The sequence below is a fragment of the Aulostomus chinensis genome, chromosome 15, assembly GCF_037954235.1.
Source record: "Aulostomus chinensis isolate RoL2024-O1b breed Wild chromosome 15, RoL_Achi_v1.0, whole genome shotgun sequence".
Classification (NCBI taxonomy): domain Eukaryota; kingdom Metazoa; phylum Chordata; class Actinopteri; order Syngnathiformes; family Aulostomidae; genus Aulostomus; species Aulostomus chinensis.
The window spans coordinates 16,265,175-16,289,287 of NC_141334.1; the positions used below are offsets into that span (position 1 = coordinate 16,265,175).

At 42.5% G+C, this 24,113-nt stretch overlaps 2 protein-coding genes across 7 annotated transcripts in view; one reads left to right on the plus strand and one right to left on the minus strand.

Annotated features, from left to right (window-relative positions):
• Positions 1-3,661, plus strand: part of LOC147248939 (roundabout homolog 1-like) — an 83,783-nt gene extending 80,122 nt beyond the window's left edge. For both annotated transcript variants that reach the window (XM_086225984.1, XM_086225987.1), the window contains 7 exons: positions 19-384; positions 469-588; positions 761-896; positions 1,644-2,209; positions 2,427-2,567; positions 2,665-2,889; positions 3,072-3,661. In XM_086225984.1, coding sequence (XP_086082110.1) covers positions 19-384; positions 469-588; positions 761-896; positions 1,644-2,209; positions 2,427-2,567; positions 2,665-2,889; positions 3,072-3,232 — 1,715 coding nt within the window. In that variant the 3' untranslated portion in view covers positions 3,233-3,661. The remainder of the gene's footprint in view (positions 1-18; positions 385-468; positions 589-760; positions 897-1,643; positions 2,210-2,426; positions 2,568-2,664; positions 2,890-3,071) is intronic.
• A 7,714-nt stretch (positions 3,662-11,375) lies between these two features.
• Positions 11,376-24,113, minus strand: part of LOC147248940 (roundabout homolog 2-like) — a 98,532-nt gene continuing 85,794 nt past the window's right edge. For 4 of the 5 annotated variants that reach the window (XM_086225930.1, XM_086225927.1, XM_086225926.1 and 1 more), the window contains 10 exons: positions 23,559-23,585; positions 23,388-23,427; positions 21,743-21,870; positions 20,900-21,175; positions 20,078-20,240; positions 19,227-19,481; positions 18,313-18,512; positions 16,881-17,042; positions 16,470-16,724; positions 11,376-15,822 (listed from right to left, as the gene is read on the minus strand). In XM_086225930.1, the coding sequence (XP_086082056.1) occupies positions 15,821-15,822; positions 16,470-16,724; positions 16,881-17,042; positions 18,313-18,512; positions 19,227-19,481; positions 20,078-20,240; positions 20,900-21,175; positions 21,743-21,870; positions 23,388-23,427; positions 23,559-23,585 (1,508 nt within the window). In that variant the 3' untranslated portion in view covers positions 11,376-15,820. The remainder of the gene's footprint in view (positions 15,823-16,469; positions 16,725-16,880; positions 17,043-18,312; positions 18,513-19,226; positions 19,482-20,077; positions 20,241-20,899; positions 21,176-21,742; positions 21,871-23,387; positions 23,428-23,558; positions 23,586-24,113) is intronic. The other variant, XM_086225929.1, reaches the window with a different exon arrangement.

Consider the following 24,113-nt stretch of genomic DNA (forward strand, 5'->3'; position numbering starts at 1 on the left):
ATTTCATGTCCTCCTCAGCCGACTGCATTGCAAACTATGGAAAGCATCCAGAAAACAAACAAGGCGGGCAGCTGGGTTCTGAGACCGCCATCTACAGTGATGTGAATCTGTCCAACAAGCTCAACGAGATTAAAACATTCAACAACTCCAACTTGTGCTATGCAAGTCCAGGAGGAGATTCAACAGCCACATATGAGCCCATCCCATATGCCACCACACAGCTCATTCAGGCCAGCATCAAGAATAAAGCAGCCAGCGGGGGCGCTATATTAGAGCCTGTGGACATGCCCTGCTGGAAACAACCCCCCAATCCTCCTCCAATACCTAAAGAGATGGCAGCACAAATGCAGTACAATATAATGGAGCAAAATATGCTCAATAAAGGTAAGAAGGGGTGACATGTGATTATGCCTTCAACTGGTGAACAAAACAAGAAAGATGCACCTGTTTTTTCGTCTCTGTCTCCAGATCATCTGCAAGGAAGTGAAGGAATAATCCATCCTAAAACTATCCCCTACAACCAGATGCGAGATCACAGCACAGGCTGCTTGCACCACAGCTCAGACAGAGGCAGCAACAGCACCTCAGGTCTGCCCAGGAGCTACTCTTATGTGGCCATTTGATCCTTTCAGAATCATGGACTTTTTTGATTCTAAATATTGTACCAAATAAGAAAAATTGTTGCTTTTTTTTTCTTTTTTTTTTTTACAGTTTTTACAGCACTAACTCTATAATTTTCTCTTCTCTTTTCATTTCTCAGGGAGTCAGAATCAAAGGAAAGGAATACGCGGACCCAAGACGCCTAAACATAATGCAGTAAGCTGGGGAGAAGCTGTGTCTCCTCCTCACGTCAATGCCTGGAACAGTGATGAGTACAGTCTACCCATGGAGAAGAGGTGAGCAGCACAAATGACACGTAAATACCCTCCGAATACATACAGTCCCAGTAATGCGGCTCACCAGAGGTATTACTTCACTTGCTCTCAAATGACAATCCTGTGCGAAGTATAGAAGTCACGATGCTACTTGAAAAGCAAAAACATCCGAATTTGGCGACTGCCGTGGTCAGATAGTTTGTGACAGCAGGTTTTATGTAACTGCAATTACCAACTGAAATGAAGAGTGGAGGAAGTAGAAGCAGAAAATAAAGCAAAAAAACAATGTACAAAACTAGAAATGCTACAGTAACTTTGACCGTGATGCTCATCCACACAAGTTAATATGTGCGACTTTCAACCACCAAAATATTAAAAGTTCATCCTCGAGTCCCAGTGGACATTTGTGCCAAGTTTATGGAAATTCCCTCTGGTTGTTCCTGAGATATCACATTGAAAATAATGTGACTGGTGAGGTGACAGAGGCCTTAAATTTCAACTCTGACCACCGAATTCTGCCACCTGCGGGTCCCAGTGGATGTTTGTGCCAAATTTGAAGCGATTCCAGTCAGGTATTCATGAGATGTCCCGCTCAGATGTACATATGAGCACATGGACTTCCAAAAACCGGACGCCTCTGGCCTACAGCTCTCACCGTTGCAGAGCCATTTAAACTGAAAAAGTGTGCAGGGAACTGAGCATGCTCACTAAGTGTTTTCATTCATGTAAAATTGTCTAATCTGGCAACCGTCTCTTATCCATCATCAGTTTTGATTCAAATAAGAGAGCAGATGGTTGTCCCACTCCGCCAGTCAGAGGAGCAGCCTCATCCCCTCCTGAGGTGTCCTACAGTCACCCTCCTACCGCACCACCACCACCACAGAGCAACGGCCTGCACGACGGGAACAACACCAGCCTCCCCTGCCCTCTCTCCCCGTCACACACGTACAGCTCCATACCCCTCTGCATGGATACTGAAGGACAAGAGGAGGATGAGGAGAATGCAGACGAAGAGACAGACACAGAGCTTGATGAAAGTCGTTACCACCAAGACCAGCACAAACACCAGCTGCACCACGCCTCCCCACACAAGCTGCTCCTCCACGGGCTGGAGCAGACCCCCGCCTCCAGCACGGGGGATCTGGACAGATCGGTGGCAGGCTCCATGGTGAACAGCTGGGGCTCGGCGTCTGAGGACAACATCTCATCGGGCAGGTCCAGTATTGTCAGCACCTCAGAGGGGTCCTTCTTCACGGACGGAGATTTCAACCAGGCAGTCGCGTCTTCGCGGGACATTGTAGGCCTGCGTATGTGCAGATACCCCGAGGAGGCAGGTAAGGAGCACAAAAGATGATTTATTTTCTATTTATTTTAACATTTTGGTTGACTCTGATTGAAGCAGTACCCTCATAATCAAATGTGCTTATTTGAAGAATCAGTTTCCAATTGGGAATTTTGAACTTGTGATCCCCGAGAGTAAAAACCAGGTTTCAGAATCGTGCCTCCCTGTTATTTCAATTTTTATGTGTTAAATCTCTCTGATGATTTCAGGCCGGCGGCATCCACGACCCAGCAGCCCCATGTCCACAGACAGCAACATGAGTCCTGCAATAACTCATAAAAGGCCGAGAAGGCATAAACAGAACCAGTCTGGGCTTCAGGGATACCAACCCAAAGATGCCTTTAATGATGGTAAAGATAATAAAGGCTTATCCAAAAAAAAAAAAAAAAAAAAAGGGCTGCGGCGTTTCTCTAACATCTGGATCCATGTGTCCTACTGTTTCCCCAGACTCTTTCATGCCCCTGAATTTCACCAGCCAGATGTCCCAAGGTGATTATAAAGTAAGGGGGGCCACGTTACCTCGGATGGGTTCTGGAGATGCCCGAGGTCGACGAGGCAGCGCCGGGACTCACAGGGTCAGGGAGGGTACGCTTGAGCAAAGGGAGAACCAGAGTCACAAGCTCAAGAATCCACTGGGAGGAAAAGGAGGCAGCAGAAGTAGACAGCACTCAGGTACTAGCCTGTGTGTGTGTGTGTGTGTGTGTGTGTGTGTGTGTGTGTGTGTGTGTGTGTGTGTGTGTGTGTGTGTGTGTGTGTGTGTGTGTGTGTGTGTGTGTGTGTGTGTGTGTGTGTGTGGAGTAGGCAGTAGTTGTAGTAGAGTACTAATTTACACTTCCTGCGTCCTCTCCTCTCAGAATTTGGGGACATCCTTCTGTACAGTCGTCCCTCTTTCCCATCAGGTCAAGCTCAAAGGGAGCCAGACAACCCCAACTCATGCAGCTTTACATCATGTGGAGACTCACGGACCAAACAGGGGGGGCAGGGTGAAGAGGTACACCAGGAACCACACATCTGAAAGTATTTGACATCTCCGTAGTGGCTATGTTGACATGGGCGGCAACACTGTTAAGATAATATTCTGAATAAAACGCCACTGTGTTGTTACCGCTGAACTCTGTTTATATTGAATTCTGTCAGTGCTGTATTTCAGTGTCTCTGTTTGGCAAGAACTTGAACCTAGATGGATAAACATGTAGTAGTATGGCTTACCATCATCTTGCCAAATAGGGACCCTACATTAATGTATGGGAAATTAGGTCTTAAGTAATTGTAACTGTTAATTAATGGTTTATAAAGGGTTTAGAACAACACATTTAGAACTGTTTATTAATCCTGTATAAGGGGAGACTTATCTTGAAGCGGTACAGATAATCTACAAGAAATTCAAGTCAACAGTTTATTGAAACATTGTCTTGTTAAAGATCTGGTTAATTGTTGTCATCCATGGAAATGCAGTCAATGTTTTATTTTCTCCAGAAAAGCTAAAGAAGCCTCGTGAGGACGCCATGAAAATCCTCCTGCTGCTTCACACGCGGAAGGACCACGGGGGCGGGGCGGGACTAAAAATACTGCACAAGACATGCTGTTTTGTTTCTTTTTTCTACTTCAGATTTCCCATTAGGTGTCGGAACAAAAAAAAACAAAAAAAAAAACAAGAACAAAAAAAAGAAAAGCTCATATTTATGTGGACTTCATATTAAGGCACTGCTTACTGTTTGTTTCCGGGGCGACTTGCTTCCACCAGCCTGAACGACTTGGGGTCGCCCGTTAAGATGAATGCACATTTTATGGTGGACGTGATCAAAAGTATTGTACATGATGATTGATGCGGTCCATGTAATGATCTTTGCTTGTGAGTTGTCTTGTTCTTTTACTGTAATTGCTATTGACTCATTTCCGGACATCTTGTAAATCGTTTACAGCCACAGAAGTGCTTCAAATTTTTATATAACAGTGTTAATGTTTTATAAGTGATGTACATCTTGTCTTTGTATTTTTTGTTCTATTTTGGTTATGAAAGCACAATCACTTGTTGTTTTTTTTTATTATTATTATTATTATTGTGTGAGTCTGGAGGAGAGTCTTGTTAATCCTTTTCATACGTTCACTTCAGTCTACCAAAATGAATGTTGATAGTGATTGTGCGTTCCGTTGCGTACATTTTGAGCTGCTTTCATTCAAAATTGAACTATCTGTTGTGTGTACTGAGAGAATTGCATGCAGATTCTCCTGTAGGAGACTTTACTTAACATCTTGACTGCTTTATCTTCCCTTCTGGATGATGAAAACATGGACTGGTTCTTTTTTTTTTCTCCACAGAGTCCATTTACTCCCACGATGGCGTGACCTTAGTCATAACTCCTGGAGCAGGGCCGCACAGGACGTCAGATTTATCACTTTACTGATGATGAATCGTTGAACTAATGTCACTTATAAAACCCTTTTCTAATAATAAATTCTCTGAATCCTGACTAAATATTCTAGCTGCAACACTGCAGTAGTATAAGAGGTGAGCCAGCAGGCGCAACGGCGCAGTGGTGGAACACTTATGAAGTACTTTTTTCTTGTTCTTAAGTTCATTTTTCAAGTACTTGTATATGGGAAACTTTCACGCCACTGTTTCTATGAAGGCTGTTGTTAGTTCGAGCACCCTCGGCCGTAGCTCAAGCCAATATTTTAGGTTTTGGACAGTAAAATGATACATCGTCTCATATATTTACTGTTTACCGCAAACTTTTCAAGAACTCGCCGTCCAACCAGAGAAAACATTGTGCGAGTATTGTGAAAAAAAGACAACAGAAATACCATGACATTACAAAAAAAAGAGAATGTACTTTTGAATAATTAAGTATTTTGAAAAGCGTGTACTTCACAACTTTAACTCAAGTAAGAGGCTGACTGAGCAACTTTCACTTGCAGTGGACTCGCATCTGACCAGATGTAACGATGCATACCGTTCATGCCGCGCTCATTAACTCTTTCCTCGCCACTTTCTAGCGTAACCTGTGTTAGCACTGTTATACGATAGAGGGCGATATTGCACACCTTGTGACACAGAACTGCAGGTCAAGGTACAAAAACAAGGGAACGAGAACGAGAACGAGAAGCTCCGGAAATCGCTGCGGACGGAGCAATGTTGCGGTTCTCAAGCGAGAACGTGGTGTTGCTCCAGGCCGATGTAGGAGCGCTTTAGTCGGGCGGAGGAGGAGGATGGATGCCCTGGTTATGTTTTTACAGAAAACATTTGTAGTAACCGTAAGGGAATGAAAAAAAAAAAAAAGAATCAATACATACACCACATCAGTTTTAAGCTTGAAAATCACATTAGTTTTTCTCAGCTTCTACAAAATTGACAGTTTTTTGATGTAACCAACTCGTATTCAGTTGTTCAAGGAAAAATCATGCACTTATCAAGGAAACAGGTTTATCTGTTTTTGTTTGTTTTTTTTTAAATTAAAATAGAGCCTTTGCTCTTTCTTCTTATGCATTCAATGAAATCATTCTCTCAAAAAATATTTTGTTGGTTTTGGAAATGTTCAAAACTGCTGGCGGGGAAAGAGTTAAGCAGGTGGTTACCTCCAGCTCTGCTCTCCGGGTTAAGTATGGAACAGCTACATCATTTCATCTTCCCTACTTTGAATTGTTTTTTTCTGTACCTTCAACAACTAACGGTCAATTTCTCCTCTCCGTACGTCTGCACTGTAGATTACTCATCCCGCTTTCACATATTACCCTCGTTTCAATCACGTCGAGAGTTTGTTTTCAATCCAAAGCACAAAAAAAGGAAAAAGTAGATTCTGTAATATGGTCTGCGTTTTCTGGTCGCAGGAAAGTTTTCGAGAGCTTGAAATGTTGAAGAAATTACACATACTTTATAGGGTGCGTAGTTGGGTTTTGAATATATAATAGAATGATTTTGTATTCGTTTCAGTACATGAACCAGTCATGTAAAATATTCAACTGCAAGAAGCATTATTGAATAGATTTGGTTTCCATAAAATGTGAATGTTTCATGGAAAAAGGAGGTGAAGAACTGTTTAGATGTGACAAGATTTGACCTACAGTCGTATTTCAAAATGTTGGGAATCCTATTCATTATATTAGAAAGAAAAAAAACTTGTAATTTTTTTTCTCCACTATTTATAATTAAACCATGCTGAATTCCAACTGTCACTGCCCTTTTGTTGCATGTCTTTGACAGAAATAGACAGCGGTGCGCGCGCGTGTGTGTGTTTGTGTGTGTATGCGTGACAGTTTGTGTGTTTGTGTCAGACAGAAATGATTCTGATTTCCTGATGAAAACTTGTTTTTAATCACTATTCCAAGTACATTTCCGGATTATTACTATTTGATTGTATTCAGATTTGAGAGGCGGCCAAATCAGCTGATCTTGGATGATTCAACTTCAATGAGAGGTTGCCGTGGTGATGCTGCCTAGTCTTACGACAGTCGCAAAACTTAATCACTTCATGTACGTGTTTTTTATTTTTTGGTCCTCAGTACTACATTCCGGTACATTTTGCTCCCCAGTCCCATTTACAACACTACACATGACAGTTTTCCTACACATAACCAAGTATCATTTTTCTCTAAACCTAAGTGTCACTATCAAAAACAGCTTCCAACAGTGAATGTCATTTCAAGAAGCTATTGTCAGTGCACTGGTTGGCATGTCACAGCAGGTAAAGTGGCTGTCTGGTAATGGCCGGGTCGCTGCTTCGATCCCTGCTTCCTCTGGAGATCATGTTGAAGTGAACTTGAGCGAGACAGTGGACCCTTCATTGCTCCTGTAGGTTTTCACCCTGTGTGTGTGTGTGTGTGTGTGTGTGTGTGGTACTCTGGTAAGTATAAAAATGGAACTTTCATTAAAAAGGCAGTTCATGTAATACATAAAGTCTCTCTCCTTTTCTCGGTAAGAGTTTGTGGTTGTAAGTGAGGGCCATTAAGGGAGTGACATGAAGAGCATAAAGACAAAGTAACACTGAGGAAGCACAAAAATCTGTTTGCTAGCTTAAAGTCAGTGTGCAGCAACAGTTAGAGGAACAACGGTTGTCGTGTGGCTCTCTGTCAGGAGAGAGATGATGACCTCAGTGACCTTTAACGCTCATCATCTACTGCCAAGAAGCAGCCCAGCCTTGTTGACCTGAGCCGAGCCTGACTGGAACCTCTTGAGGCAGGCCTCGCCCTGCAGCCTCTTGAGGCAGGCCTCGCCCTGCAGCCTAAGGTACGCGTCCGTCTGAGACTCCCTGTCTTGGAGAGACTCCCCCTGAAAGTGCCTGGGACAATGCTCCATCCACAGATTGTCACAGGACCTCTCAATCAGCTGAAGCCTGTCAAAATTCTTTAAGAATACACAATATAGCAGGTGTGTGTGTGTGTGTGTGTGTGTGTGTGTGTGTGTGTGTGTTTGTGTGTTTGTGTGTCCTCAATTTGCTCTGGCTGCTTGCTTGAGGGAACAATATAGTCAGGACTGAAAATGGAAAACAATCCCCTGGGAAACAATGGGGTAGGTTCCTCAAAGTTGACATAAAGCATTTTTTTGAAAGTTTGATGTGTCCCAAATAAGAATCCACCATGTGACACTGAATTAAGGGTCAAGGAGGTGATGTCATCAGCACCGTTTCATCATCTGTCAGTCTGACAGTCTATTTTCTAGCAGGAAATGTTGTATATGGAGGCAGCCTGGGCAAACAAGGAATTATTAAGCTTCCATAGCCACCTGTCATCAAGGGGGTGGGGCAATGGGTGTGGCCTATCTCAAAAAAGGGGCCTTACTCTCAAGTCTAATCACCAAAAGCTGGAAAAGGCTATAATTTAGCCTCAAGTTAATTTACAAAGATGATGTCAGTGGCTAAATTCATGTTTTCTAGGTCCAGAATTTCATCGACTACATGTCTGCATTAGCATAATTAGCATAAATGATATAACGATTAAGTAAAAACCAGGAAATTGCTGTTCGTTTTTTTCTTTACTTTGAGTCAGTTATGAAAGCTCTAAGAAAGACATCTTATAGGGTCAAAATGTTAATGTGCAGAACTCAGTCTCTTGGAATAAATAAGTATTTTTTTCGCTGGTGTATGTAACTAGCATGAATTACCGCTGTACTGAAACACAGCCAGTGTTTTAGTAACCTTCCTGCTAGCTTGAGTTAGCACACAAATATGAAGCTGACACACATGCAAACTTTCTAAACCGCTAAGAGAGTAAATGATACGCGATGATATTTAAAAGTCTGCACACCTGGAATAACACATCATCGAACCACAGCGTGATACAAAAACTCTTCATCGTCTTTGAGTTGATTTGCTGGAGGCCAGACTCGTCTTCATCACCGTAGACAGGAGCTGAAAGAAGGAGGGAGAAATGATGACATCGGAGGGTTAGAGGTCAAGGTCAGAGGTTAGTCGTGGTGATGGTATGATGTCACACAACCCCTGAATGCAGCCTCTTTTCAACCATGATGATGATGATGATGATGATGATGATGATGATGATGATGATGAGGGCCTATTCATCCTCTTCTTTGAAGGCAGCTTATCAACACGCTTATATCTAAGGAAGGATATGAAGGACTTCTTGCCCTGGTAGCAGAGAGGAAGATGAAAAGGTGAACTCTCATCTGAGCTCTAAAATTTAATACCGATGTTATTTAATTCTGAATTTCACTTCAGTGCACTGAAATTAATTTGTCCTGGTACCAACGAATAAAAGTGGAAACTGCTCTTAAAGCTGTGAGAACAGGTGTTTGAATAAATGCTAAAAGGCTTCTGAGGCTCTTCAGTCTGGAGGAAGTTCACCGCATGCATGTTTGTTTACCTGTGGACGAATGAAGATACGTAGAAATACAGACACACACCTGTGGCTATACTTAGACATCTATAATGTAGATAATTACGAAATTGTTATGGATATTGCAGTTATATACAAAGGGAATGGGAGGGGGAGATAAAAACCATTGTGTTAATAAGCTCAGGTTTAAGTCTACACCTTTTTGGGTTGTTACTCTCGATGCATAAACTTACTGAATATTGCAATGATAATTGTGTATTTTACTCTTTAGCTGGACTCCACTGAGACGGTCCCTTCGTGATGTTATTTCCTGACTTCCTGGTCAGCATGACCCCAACATTTAACACAGTTCAACTTGTGACCATAATATCATCTCCAGATTGATGACTCATCTCAGGGGGTCGACTGACACCAGGAGCAAAAAGAAATCATTGTAATAATTCAAGGCTTTCTCACTAATTAAACCTTAAAGTTTTACAGTCCGCCGATGCACTCAAGCTAGGAACAATTAAACTCTCTTACTTGGCTGAGGTCCCAGCTCGATCCAAATTGGCTTGTCAGAACACAAACTGCCAAGGTTAAGAGGAGCCTCGATGGAGGGAGAGGCTCAGCACCTTGCAGGCAGAGTCGTGCCTTTCGGCGAGGTGCTCCGTTTTCCGACTGCGCCCTAGTAATTGAACATGTCACGCAAGTATTGCATGTATCTCTTGATCGCACAAAGTGATGACAAAGAAAAACACGGTTTTCTTTTGTCCAAAGAAGTGTTTTCTTTCATTATTTTGATGATTTGAAATATAAAAATGACAAAGCTTTGATTAGAAGACACCTACATGAGGTGAAAAATGACAAAGTACCTAATAAAAAAATTAAAGAAGGGTGCAACGTGGGAGAATTTGGTATCGTCGGCAACAGCAAATGCAGTGTATTCTACAGTTTCGACTGTGGCATTTAACTGTTGTGATTACAGGTGAGAAAGTTGTGTGAACATAACACTTCCCTGCAGTTCAGGCTACTAATCCATGATTGTTAAACTGAGGAGATGTAAGTCACGCACGAAACACAACCAGCTAAATGTTGTATTTAACTACCACTTCCTTCTCGATTTATTACAATATTGCAGTGAAATTTATTTTCTGAAATAAATATAAAGTACTGCTCTATTTATAAAACACCTCAGATGAGTTTGTCCCCTTCTACGTGTCTACTTGTTTTCGTCTACTAATTCAAGGACAGCTGTCTGGAGTACGTTATTCATAAGTGTTTGCCTTGGGTTCCAAGATACTTTAAGTGCGTGTGAGCGTATGTGTGTGTGTGTGTGTGTGTGTGTGTGTGTGTGTGTGTGTGTGTGTGTGTGTGTGTGCTGCCAAGTTTCATTTTCAATTACTGCACATTTATCCAGCAGATTCTGTGCAATCTGTTGACAAAAAACTGGCCGTGACAACTCCAGAGCTGCTGAGAAGGTTGACACAGGAAAAAGCATGACACAGGGCTGTCAGCTCCTCATTATGGGGCAAATCTTTAGAGACAAAAGTGTGTGTGATGCCCGTGTTGTGGGTGGAAATGTCTCCTCCGACACCTCTGCACCATATGTCCTTTTCCCTCATTCTTATCCACTCTAATGATGAATTCTAATGTGACTGGGAGTTGTATTCTGTTTCTCTTTGTCAGCGGAGGCTGTGTGGAGCTGGTGGGCTGTTGGTTAAGTACATGAAACCATTCAGCTTGCAGGATTTCCTGTAACAATGTTTAGTGAAGGCGAGCAGAAGCTGCTGTTGTTTGGAGGCGATGACAGATTAGTTTCACGCCGGCGACATAAACAGGCGGCGTGAGAAAACAACGCCACTTGTCCGATTTGAGATCAGTGAAGAACCGGGCCAAGGTTGAGAATAATAGGGGGACACTTGTATTGAATGAGAAGTTATGAGTGTGTGTTTCAGCGCGCGCATGCGTGTGTGTGTGTATAATGGAGTACAAATTTATGATTCCAAATTTATTGCAGTTGTGTTTGAGGAAGATTAGTTTCTCTTAAAGCAGGCAGTTGGTGAGGAATTAGGAGGTGTCAGAGATAATCAATCTGGTGGTGAGGTGGAGCTCGCAGCAGTCGTAGTGAATTCCAATTTGTTGATGGAAATATATCACTGTCTGTCATTAAAAACTTTGTCTGTGAGCCACGGGAGGACACGTCCTTACGGAGCCAGGACGGGACTCAAGCGTGGCAGACGAGAAGAGGATGTTAATCGTCCAAAGCCGAATCGTCTCCTGGCATCTGACTTTGAGTCCTGAAGTGAATTTGAAAGGTTATAAGGAGTGATGGATGAGAGGAAACAGATTTTTCACAACATACATGCTAAAATAAAAAGTCTAAAATGAGTTCTTTTAAATGGAAGAAAAAAATACTTGAGAAATATTTAACAATTCATCAACAGTCGAGAAAACGTGAGTTGAAGGACGTCTACTCCTCGATTAAACAGTCCAGATTAACGAAGAGGGACGTGATTGTTCTGAAGTTTCTACATCAACGTGTACTGGTACCAAGAATCCTGCGCCAGTACTTACGTGTACTTTCTAAATAACTCTTTACTACTCTTTGAAATGACAAACATGTGACCTCATCGTCATTGTCTGCCCTCTACGATGCCATCATGTCGTATTAGCAATTGCAAAAAAAAACAACAAAAAATAAAAAACCCCTTGAATGGATTTGCAGAGATGTCTCGGCTTCTTCTTCTCCGACCTTCCACCAAGTCTTACTACAGTCATCAGATGCCACCCGAAAAAATACATCAATAAAAATACTGTGGTCTTGATTGTTTTGTACTTTATTCCTCCACAAATTTTCAGTGTGATGTCATGTGGTGACACAGGATGTATAACTGTCAAATAAAACTACCTACTTAAGAACTGTCACACACCTTACCGCACGCCATAACCTGACGATGTGTGGGGCTTGAACGCGTGGCTGGGTGACATCTGTCTCTCTCTCTCTCTCTCTCTCTCTCTCCTTTATTCTTTATTCTCTCGCCCAGATTAATTCTCACACATAGAACTCTGACATTGATAGATTTAACGTGACTCGGTACTGGGTACTGATATAATCCAGTTGCTGGCCCCCAGGAGGAAACACAGGGGCTGTTACGTTAATTGGTATAATTTCCTAACCATGACAGCAGATAATATGAAAGTCAAGATGTCGCAGAAACAAGCTGTTCTACTTAATTCTATCAACCCGCTCTACAGGGGAACCTCGGGCAGCTGGTTCGGGTTCTGGTTCTTCACCGGGACCAGCAGAATATCAGCGAGAGCTTATCTAAACTAGCTACTTTGTGTCAGTGTCACAATGTGAAGTGGCAACATAAAAGAAAACAGAAGCGTCAGAGTGAACAAGATGAAAATAAATTGGTCACTGAGGGAGCTGAAGTCCTGGAGACCCTGGCCTTTAGCTCACCCTGAGGGTAGCTGAGCTACGGAGGCGGGCACGCCGTCTCAGGTGGGCTCCATGTAAAGCAGCACGCAGTAATTAGCCAAATGTCATGAGTCACAAATCAGCCTTTCATGTCAAGGTTACACAGAGTCACAGTGGAAAGGTTCTTGGGAATATTTCATGAAAGGCAGTATAGTGATATTAAGATATTTCTGATTTCTGTTGACAGTCAGACAACACAACAGCTCGTGATGTACCTGAACTCAACACGGTGGAATTGAACTTTCTTCTTTGCAATTCATTGCGTTTTTCTTATTCAAAACACAAGGCAGAGCACCTTTATTCCCTTTCAAAATATTATACTTCTGACTTCTTACGTCTACGGTTGTGTGTAATGAGGTTTTAGTACTTTGTTTAGGAGTAATATCCTGCATCGAAGTACTTACAACTATCAGTTTTCAGACCTTGTGTAAATTGGTAATTTCTCGTCTCTGATTTTCTATTTTAAATTATTTTACTCGTGCAATTAATTTCAGAATGAACTACCAGTAATCTCCCAACCTGATCGCTTTCTTTCCAGTTTTTTTTTTTTTTTTAGCCAATTAATCACTTACAAATCATTTGCCTGCCAGCAGAAAAAAAAATATACTCACACTTGTTAGAGCCTCCTCTCATCCAACAGCCATTCCAATAATTCATCTGGATTATTTATTTTCTCATGATGGATCTCCATTACAAGTATCCCAATAGTGAAGAACTGAATTCATGAAAAAAAACCAACAACAAAAAAACTTTTCTCAGCAATAAAACAGATTTTTCATCCAACAAGAAGAAAAAAAAAAAAAAAAACAAAAAAACCCCAACACATGAAATCCTCAGATGTGACCAGCAGACCACCCAGAGGCAGGTATATTAAGCTGAGTCTGTACGGAGCAGGACGGTTGCTCCGTGGATGCAGGCGGACTCTTGTAATTGGGCTCTGTGGACTCGGCTATGTATTTCTGCGCTTCCATTAAATTCACATGTAGTACAAGATAAGATTAGGAGGAGCCTACAGTAGTTGAAGTGTCTGGGGAGGTGGGTTGGCCGCTGTAATAGGGCGGCCAAAAATTGTGTCAAAGTGAATTAAGAACTGACAAAAACAGCGCCGGTGCCATTGTCCCTCCCAGCACTTCTCAAAACACAACCGGCTGGATTTAAAGCTTAAATGCTGGATTGCACACGGTGCCCATTGTCTGCACAAAATCCCCGTCTATCAGTCTCAACATACAAATATTGACAGGCTGTCCCACACTGCGTGAAACACTTATTGCACCATCGCCTGAAGCTACTCTACCCCCAGCAAATCTCCACATAACATGGAAAATAGATTTGGAAACTCTGCAGAGGAACCCTCGCCAGCTGGAAGTTCACGCTTCGGTCAAGACGGAGTAGCGTTTTAAGCTTCCGTTGTCGATTTATGCAGAGTGGCAGTGAGCTCTTACAGAGGAGACGGCTGATTCGCCAAGCTGTGCGACATCAGATTCAAAGCAGGTTTTTTTTTGTTGTTTTTTTACAAAGTGACTATGTGGTGATGCATTTGATATTTTACTGTGGCACGTTTGCACATACGGTTGAGAAAATGCACTGAATGAATGCTCACCGTGTCTCAGACCAACATTTCTGATTCATATTTAAACACGTCCAGGTGGACTCACGTCAATGAGGGATTCAAACACGTAGGAAAGGTGTGGATTCGTCCCAAATATGAAACAATCCACCCCCCCCCCTCCCCGCAAAAAAAAGTCCGTAAATGTGATAAAATTGACTTTTTAGAGCAAAGCGATGCCGATCTGAAACACCTTCTAAGAAACCTCCTCCTGAATGAACGTTAATGGCTGGATGCAACAGACCGAAAGGCAGTGTGAGCAGAAATACGCTTCATTTTCACATACACATTTTATTTTTGCATCAAATGACTGAAAAACAAAAACAAAACAAATAAACAAACCTGGCCCTACTGTATTTGGCTGTGTATTCCTGAGGGCAAACCAATCTGGCAGGTAAAGATTCTACGGAGGGAGAGCCGTCACCAGAACGATGATCAGAACAAAACAAGTTGAAAGACATCACATGTTGGCAGAAAACAACACGGGATTCCTCAAAAGATCTGGCAGTCATTTCAGTCTCTACCTCTTTTTAGGGATGACGGTATAAACCCACAACCACGCAAAAGCGCAGTAGCGAAATCCGGTCAATTCTTTTTTTTTTTTTTTTTACTGTTTGTTTTTGCATCGCATATAATTGTAAATAAATCATGCCTCTCGTGGGTTTTCAGGTGACATCGCTGTGGCTTCCCTTGTCTTTTAAATATTGCACTATTATCATATCACCGTATGCAAATTGAACAAAAAAAAAAAAAAAAAAAAGACCAGAACAGATATATTTGATTGGACATATTCTTGTTGGAGGTGGCAGTGAAGTGACCCTTATTTTCGTACGTCTTTACTTTGGATATCACAACTTTTTTTTTTTGTCTTTTTAAACCCTAAAACATGATCTGGTGACCGTTTACTGAGAACCTTTGTTAGTATAATGCATAATAGGACTCCCAGCGAGTAGAAAAAAAACACAGTTTGTTATTTTGGTATATTAAAACCAAGTATTCACCTGTAACTGTTAATAAACTCTCTCTCAACAACGCCAGCACAGCCGAGTGCACCTCCTCTGTTGAGATTCCGCCTCACATACACGCCCCTCTCTACGTACACGCCCCTCTCTACGTACACGCCCCTCTCTACGTACACGCCCCTCTCTGCCACACTGATCCTCCTCAGCTCAGCTGATAATGGGTTTGTGCTTATTTTCACCAAAACGCTCTGTGCAAAGTACAACAATACAGTAGCTTCATCAAAATAAGCTAATGGTTTCAGCATCAATGAAAATTGACTCACTGTAATAAATCACACACAAAAAAAAGAGAAAAAAAGACGACATTAGGTTTGGTTTGCATAGCAAAGCAAAACAAAGAAAAACATAAAAAAAAAATTGATATTTACAAATGATGCAAGTCCTTTTTCTTTTTAATTAGTCATTTTGTTGTGGTTTTTTTCCCTTCTTCATCTCCTCCGTGTGAATCGTTGTACACCAAGTGACAGAAAATAGAAGCGGACATATAACATACTCTTTTCAAGAGGGGGATGAAAGGAACACTGTGAGACTGGTGTCTGTGTCTGTACATGACATTTACAGCTCTGCATTCGATCTCGCACGATGTTTCCTCCTTCTGTCTCCGCTCCGTCTTAGAACCACCATTCTGTGTCGCTCGCAGAGAGAAAAAAAAAATCTCATAGCGCTTATAAACAAGGTGTCCCGGGACAGGCAGCAACTGCAGGGAGCGACGATTCACCGAGACTCTGGAAGAGCAGCAGGTAGACACAACACAAGAGCGGGTGAGAAGCTCGGTGCCACTGAGAGGGTCTGCTCAATATTTTCAGTTTACATCCCAGGATTCTCCTCAGGTTCGAGAAGCTGGTGGGATTTTATCAGGGTGACAAAGTTGGAAGCTTTCCTTGAGAATTAACAGGAATATATGTGAATGAACTGGACATTTAGCTCTGCAGTAGATGCTAACAGTCTTAGCCTGTGATGGAGGAAAAGTGCTGTTGAATTAAGTTACAGTATACAGTAAATGTCCAGGCCATTCCTGTTTATTGCCAAGGAAAATGTGCAATTCTTTTGTTCAAAAAAACAACAACAAAAACCAAAATTCAGGAATTCAAGAGCTGAACTCACAAGAAAACTTTCTGAAAAGTTTCCGCAAATTTACCAGAAACTCCTTCCTTTACCTTCGCAACCAGATACTCGACTTTTTCTAAACGAAAAAAGTGAGATAATATGTGCAAATCTGGTATTTGTTTATTTACATTTGTGAGTCATTTGAAAATATTTTGTGATTTTCTCGAGGGTGACAGTAAATATATCGTTAACTCTAGTGAAGCCTGCATATCATCTCTGCACATAGAGCCAGAGGCCTCGGTTACGTGAATGTGCAGACACTTACAGTGATCCCTCTTCTCTGTGCAGCTTGTGGGGAGATGTCCGTTGTGGGAGGGATCTGTGGCAGGTCTCTTGTGGGACCCCCTACTCATGGTGGCCCTGCCGGATGCTGTGCTGCCGCTCCAGGAAGCCATATGCTGGCGCTCCAGCGTTGACACGGTCACCATGCACTCCTCAGAGGGGTCTGGGGCTGCAGCTGCCCACGAGCTGTGCATGCGGGATCCCACACTGTTCAGGGACTTCACAGCGGGTGTGTGGGCTGTTGAGTGCATGGTATATGAGGATATTTGGCACGTGCGCACACGCACACACACAAACACACACACAAACGAGGCATTACGATGGAGACGTTCCCAATGGAAAATTCTACAATAAAAGATCTGTTGACAAATAACAGCTGAGGCTCTTAACTCACGGTCTACATTGGAGTCTTTCCGTCTGGGCAGAGTCCCAACCTTGTCTGTGTGAGGGTGGAGGCCAGTCAGTGGTGCCCTCTTGTGGCCGAGGCTATGCGTGCTCTGCGCACCGCAATCTGCTGAGCTCGAGCTGTTTGTGCGACACTGCTGGGAGCTTTTACCTACAATTGGCAGGAGGAAGAGAGAAATGAAGACAAAGATTTGGCTAAGCATGTCTGAACAAGCAGCCTTTGGCTCACACACAGTGACACTGACGTATGATGTGGAATGAGTAGGTGGGGCAGTCGTAGAAGCGGTAGAGTGCTACTACTGAAATCAACAACACTGGAAATAAATAAAAAAAACTAGACATTTAACACGTGTTTCAATGTCAACATTAATTTTCATTAACATGTGCAGTTTGCAAACACAAATGCATCAAATAATTAAATATGTATGTGGAATATGTTGTGCTTAAGTGTCCCTCCCGATCCAACTCAAACACTCAGGGCTTGAGTTGGGAACAAATATTTTGTGCATTAGTTTGATACGTCGTTTTGTATTTGCAAACTGCTGGTGTGTAGTTTAGTTTTGTTATGAATATTTAGGCAAGAATTTCAACCCCATTTGATTAAAATATTCATGTTGATTGTCACATTTTAATCTCAAGGGTAAAACAGCACCCCCCTGTGGTTATACTGCTACCACGCCGGCTTTGTTCCCCGTTTCAGAGGATATTTCCTCCATCTACCTTGAAGCGCTTCTGAAGTGCAATATGTGACAGCTAACTGAAATGTTTGCATTTCTAATAGTGGTAAATATTTTTAGTCAGCCTGACCTCCATTGTGTCCTGAACTGGAATATTAAAATACATATTCTCAAACGCACAAGACAATCTGTTAACCTATCAAACAATGGAGTCTAAAAATGGTATAATTCAGTCCCTGTGGGAGAAGCCTTCAAGTTTCTCCTCCAGAAAAAACCTTATTTATAAATGCATCAAATCTTAAACGTTAGACATGAAGACTTTCCTGTCAAACCCTTTTTTTTTCTTTTTTTTTTAATAGTCTACGTTATGATTTTGAAGTCTACACAAGAGGGACTTCAAGTAACTTTTAACAGACTGCCTGGAAAGCTCTTTGACGACGACTTAAAGTGACAAAAGTGTAGCCGGGGTTTGAGTCGGAATCATTTTAATTGGTGAGTGTAGGTTTTACTTGACGCATTGTTGGTTTGTACATCACCTTTGGGTGTCAATCACTGTTCCTAGATGTTGGATAAATACGCTACCAATAGCCTGGAGTAGAGTCACCACCGAAACCTGCAGCCTAAAGATCCTGTTGTGCTGTTGTGGTTCTTCCTGGTGTCCAGGGTCTGGGGACCCTAGCCTGGGTCGAGTTTGATCAGATTTCATAGCTAATAACTTCAATAAAACCCAGACATCTAACATACCTGAAATCTCAAGGTTATCCACGCCGTGCCCAGGAGTGTATTCAAAGCCACACAAATTCTTTGACACTACGGCGTATCTTTCATCCTCGTCCTCATCTTCAGAAAGGCGAGAGTCTCCCAAATCAGAGCCCAGTGTACTGGACATGAAGTCCATCGGAGGGATGGGGGTGTTGGGAACGTTTGGACTGCTCTTCATGTGCCTGAGCCCATGTGGAGGGGTGGGGGGGGATTGCATATTAATGATCAAAATAAAGCAAACAAGAGGTCAGACAGCAATGAGAGATAGTCGTGCAAATGCAGAATTAGAGCAAACATAGATGCCATATGTAGAGACGATGAATGCCTGTGCAGGGTGATTTCACTGATTACATTCTCAGCGCTGGTGTGCGTTGTGCTAACACAATGGAGTTGTAATTGGACTGGATAAAGGATATCTGGATGGGCAGGGCTGTAACCAACATGCCTGTTATCTCCCCCACAGCTGTCCTCAATGATGGCTTACATCCCGCCATAGAGGAGACGCATGCATAATTACCAACTCTATTTACAGATGTCAGAACAGCATGTTAGACTAAAGCCACTTATTACCATCCGACATGTGCTGCCACGGACTTGTCAAGTTTTCCAATGCACCGAGGGGAGGCGTTATCAATAGAGACTGGTTCTTATCGCCTTAAAAAAAGCATATAAAATCACGGATGCTGACAAATGTAAACAGCAGCATTATAATGCACTCAAACATTGGCTGATGATATGGGAGAGCCAACTATCATTGGAGGGAATGAAATTAAAGGTATCCTCTATCCCGCACTGCAAATCAAATGTATCTTTCAAGTTTCACCCTTTTTATTCATGCTGTTGTAAATAGCAAATTATGGAAAAATGGTAGTCTCGACAATGCTGGAGCTCCTCACCATGCCTGCTTGGCCACCTCGTACTGGTAAGCTCTGGTCAGCTCATCCAAGTGGGCTTGCAAGATGGATTGCATTTCCTCATGGTGGGCAGAGCTGAGAGAGGAAGATGAAGGTTGGCTGAAAGGAGCTGCTGGCGAGGAAGATCTTCCTCTCAGGGGAGGAGTGGGACCTCTCTCCTCATCTATATCGTTGTCCAAATTAGGGTGGCGGAAGGTCGGAACAGAAATGGGTGGGGCCCAACTGTTGTGGTCATAGCTGACCAGCAGGTGGTAAAAGATGAACAGCATATTTATGGTATAAGGATCGGGAAGAGTTTGATGACACTAATAGTCTACAACATATTTTCCTGTTCCGTTCTTCCATCAGCAAGTTATATACAAATTCCTGCTTCTATATTAGCAGAACAGGCTGCTAAAGTCACAAACACACACACACACACGCACACACGCACAGGTTTGCGTAGCTCTCCTTATTCCAACATTCCACTGACTTCCATTCATGTGAATATCCAAACCCAAGCCCGAATCCAAACCCTAACCCTAACCAATTGATGCCTAACCTCAACCTCAAGCTAACTGCAGTTTACACCTTCACTCTAACTTTGACCAGGTGTTCACAAATGAAGTTCTGCCGCATCAGGACCGGTCTTTGGTCCCCATGAGGACTAGGGGTCCTGATAAGCTTAGTGTTTATACCAGAAAAGGTCTCCAAAAGATAACAAAAACCAAGTACACACACACACACACACACACACTGGACACAGGTGCAGGATATGTTGACCTTGATGTTTACGTGTGTTTCTTTGCTTTTTCTGTGTGAAGAGATTGATGAGATATGAAAGTATCTTTTACCCTCCTCCATGGTTTTCCTGGGGGTAGCGGTCAAGGTCAACCTCAGTACCGGGGAGAGGGTGCATAGGTGGAGGAGGCAGGGGCATGTTAGCCCAGCACGTCCCATTTGATTTAGCTGTCTTTGTTCCACCTTTCACCTTCTTTTTCTTGCCAACCTTTGCACCTGAGGGCAGGTAAAGAGGGGAGTGAGTTTAGTCTCCTCAACGTAATGTTCACACAAATAAGATTAATTCTCGCACAGACACACACTGCCTTTCTTTGCTACCATTTTTTTTCCCCTAAAAAAATATCTTCTGGTCGTTATCTCTTTTTTGTGATCTGACAGTGAATTAAAGACTTTTTCTAAACAGTGACATTTCTTGAAGAGGCATCAAAAACCTGCGGCAAACCACTTTAAGTTGCTTCCATGCAGCTTGCTCTACTTTTATCTCTGCTAAGCCTGACATTTAACTGAGCACATTGCGGATAGTGCATACAAAAAAAAAAAGAAAAAAAAAGAAAACCTGCCTCCGTGAATATACTAAACGTATATATGCTGCAAAAATAACACAAGATATTCCGCCATCAATAATCAAGTTAACCCCAAAGAAATGCGTCATGATTGTGTGACATTTCTAGGCTAGATGAGCTCCCGGGGTAGAACTCTGATGAAGACAGAGGAGTAATTAAGAACATTATCCCGAGGGTCCATTTTCAGTGAATATGTAAATAAAACCCCTCTCTTCTCCTTTGCTCTTTCAGTTTTGCTTATCAACTCCCTTGCAGTAACGCTACAATGAAACTATTTAATGCTTTTACTGCACGGTTCATCGTGATTCTTACTATTGCCAGGTCGTCTGTCAGTTAGCGAGTAGCCCAGGTTTGCTATCTCCTGCTGGGCTTGAAGAGAAGCCTTCCAGCGGGGATCCGGTCTATCTACAGCCAGCTCGTGGAAACTGTTGGACTGCAGTATCTGAGTGGTGGCGTAGGGGGTGGGCTGCTGACTGCCTCGCGCTGGGCTACTGTAGCCTGCCTTCCCCATGAAGTCAATACTGCTGTAGATGGCACCATCAGACAGCATGGTGCCAGTCTTCTCAACCGCTGCTGACGGTAAAACATCTGAGACAAAAGGAACAAGGGATAAAGGATCATGGAGAGATAAGTTGACTTGAAGTTAATGATCTTTAAGGTCATTAACATTCCCTGCTGTTCTGACGCTCTGTGTTCGTTAAATACAGGTCTCCAATGGCGTTGATATAAATGAAAGTGATTATCTACAACCATAATTAGCATGCAATGCTCTGTGGGAGCCTGGTGGAGTGTTCACAAGAGGGATACTCAAACTGTGCTAACCTTCAGCTCTAGTGTCAGCCACGTGTAAAGCCTGAAGCTGACCAACATGCAAAGACACAATAACACACACATAGTTGAGCGATCAACAAAATCTACAATGGCAGGGTATGAGGAAGAAAAAGCAGCAAAAAGTAGACGCTAACGCCGCAAATTGAAGCCAAATATCAAGCTTGTCAAATCACATTAGTAAAGAACATCCCTCAAAGGCTTTTTTTTAATTTCTGTGCACGTGTCATATCCTGTCACTGTGCTGAGCAAAGGATGAACGTCAAAACTGTCTGACCGGGCGATGCTAAGAGTCTACTCCCATCACCCAACCCTGTTTATGTTTACCTCCTCGGCCAAAGTTGCTGCTGCCCTTCGGACTCCCTAATCCACCATTGGCTGGGAGGCTTGTGGAGGGCCAGGAGTCAGCCAACCAGGGCAGGCCTGGGTCACCCGCTTTCAACAGACCTGGGCGACTACGAGAGGATGAAGGAGACAAAGAGAGGATGGAGGGAGTTAAGATTAAGAGGACCGGTGACATTGTTAAATATCCAGCCCAGATTGCTACAATATTTTTTTCTTGCTGCATCAACAACAAATTGATGTGAAAAGCCATTCAGCATATTCTCGCCTGTGGAACATCCCAGTGCACAAACAACAAAGACATAAAATGGCAAGTCCATAAATCAGAACCCTGCCTCTGCTCGACTTCACCACCCCAAACTCTCCCCGGAGAAGCAAGGGAGGCCTAAATACACACTAAATCCACTTTAGAGCCTTAGCACAACAGAAATTTACATTTTAAATTGAGAATCATGCACTGCCTCTGGCAGAGCAGCTATACTGCTGCACCGTCTCCATGGCAACAGAGACAGCAAAAGCCCATTAGGTGGTTTAGGAAAGCTACCGTGTCATTTTGTCTTGGTGAAATACAGCAGTCGTGAAAACGGGTTTTAACATCAAGGTAAGGAAGTTGTGAGCATCAATTCAAGGAGAAAAAAAAAAGGAAGAGATAATTCACAACCACTTTGTATCAGCTGCTGTAAATACGGCAAAACATTCTCATGCCTCGTGCGTCCCGTTCGCATGTTTACTTAATGTGCTACCACACGGGGAATTTTCCACTGAGTCTGATTTGCCAAGTGCCGAGGGAATTGTTTACAGCTGACTTGATGATGGCTCAAAGGTGTTCAAACAATTACATCAATAATTTCCATTTTAAAATACACGGCATACATACATTTACATACATTTACTCAGGAGCTCAAGCCAATCCTAACACAATAATACACATGTGTGTGTGTGTGTCTGTGTGTATACAAGCTGTGGTGAAATGCACACACAAAGGTTGGAAAGTGTTTATTTTTAGTCCATTATTTGTTGTGGCTCTGGGCTTATCTGCTTGCTTAGGTGTGACATGGAGGAATTAAAAAAAAAAACAACAAGAAGATGGCTCTCATTCCTTCTTTCTGCAAAAGAAACATGGCTGCTCTTGTAGTTTTTGCTCATGTCAGAGGGTACAAAAACGGGCTTGACTTTTTCTTTTGTGGCATTTTGATCAGGCTGTTGTTTCACGCCTGTAGGAATCGCCACTGAGTACTTCACATCGGTAACCTCCCCTCCTGTCACGACCTCTCGCTCTGCCAGCTTCAACCTCAGCTGAACCGAGACAGAGCCAGTGAATAAAACAGCAGCCCAGCCGCATTAATTACTAGCACCCACATCAAAGGAGCGATTAATGATTTCATCCAGTATACATTAGTGCAAATCTTACTGTGATATGAGAAAGGTAGACGGCAAACGTTGGGATATGTATGCAAATTCTATTCATCATGAAATCCCCCTTCATTTCAGGTGCGACAATAAAGAACTCCCCGTCGTGGAGAAGGTGGACGGAGCTGCGCGGAACTGAAATGTCAGCGGGAAAGATCTAGTTGAAGGTCTTTTTTTTCTGAGGGGTGGGGGTTGATTAGAAGTTAATATAATATCTCACCTTCCATTTCTGATCAGGCCTCTGTCTCTTTGGAATGTAACTTGTAGGGGAAATTATAAGAGAAGGGAAAACAGTTAAGTATTATTTTTTACAATCAGTTTGAGCGACAAACATATTCCTGCTGTCAAGAAGAAGTCGTGTGACATTTTAAAGTATGGAGTAAAAGCATACCTGCGCGGGTAAAGGTGAAGGACTGAACTGCAAAGAAGAAAGTGAGAGCGTTCATATTAAATTACGCATTTGTGTATGCACAAACAACAAAAAGCTACCCTCCATTCCAAAACGCCTTTCTTAAAACAATATCAGGTGAGAAAATATTTGCTTTGTTTGCTCATCTGTTATTGATGATGTGTCAGGGATCAGATTTTAATGAAACTTTGGGGGGAAATACACAAAATCACGACATTTCAGCCTTTTCTGAAGGGTCCCGACTGTCTTTAGGGCAAAGTTCAATGAAGATGAACACATTTGACCCTTTTTTTTGGGCTGGAGGCATCTGTGCAGTCCTTGTTTTTAGCGTCACAATGAAAATCGGAGCAAGCAAAGACAGGAACAGGAACAATGTGTTTGTTCTGATTTCTCTCTTTTTCTTTCCTTTTCTTTGGTAAAATTGTTGTTTGCATCAATTCATCTTGACACTTACATTATAAATAAATAAATAAATAAAAAATCATCCCTGAAATGGAAATGTGTTTTGGTGTTTTGGAATTAAATTCCTCAATTTGT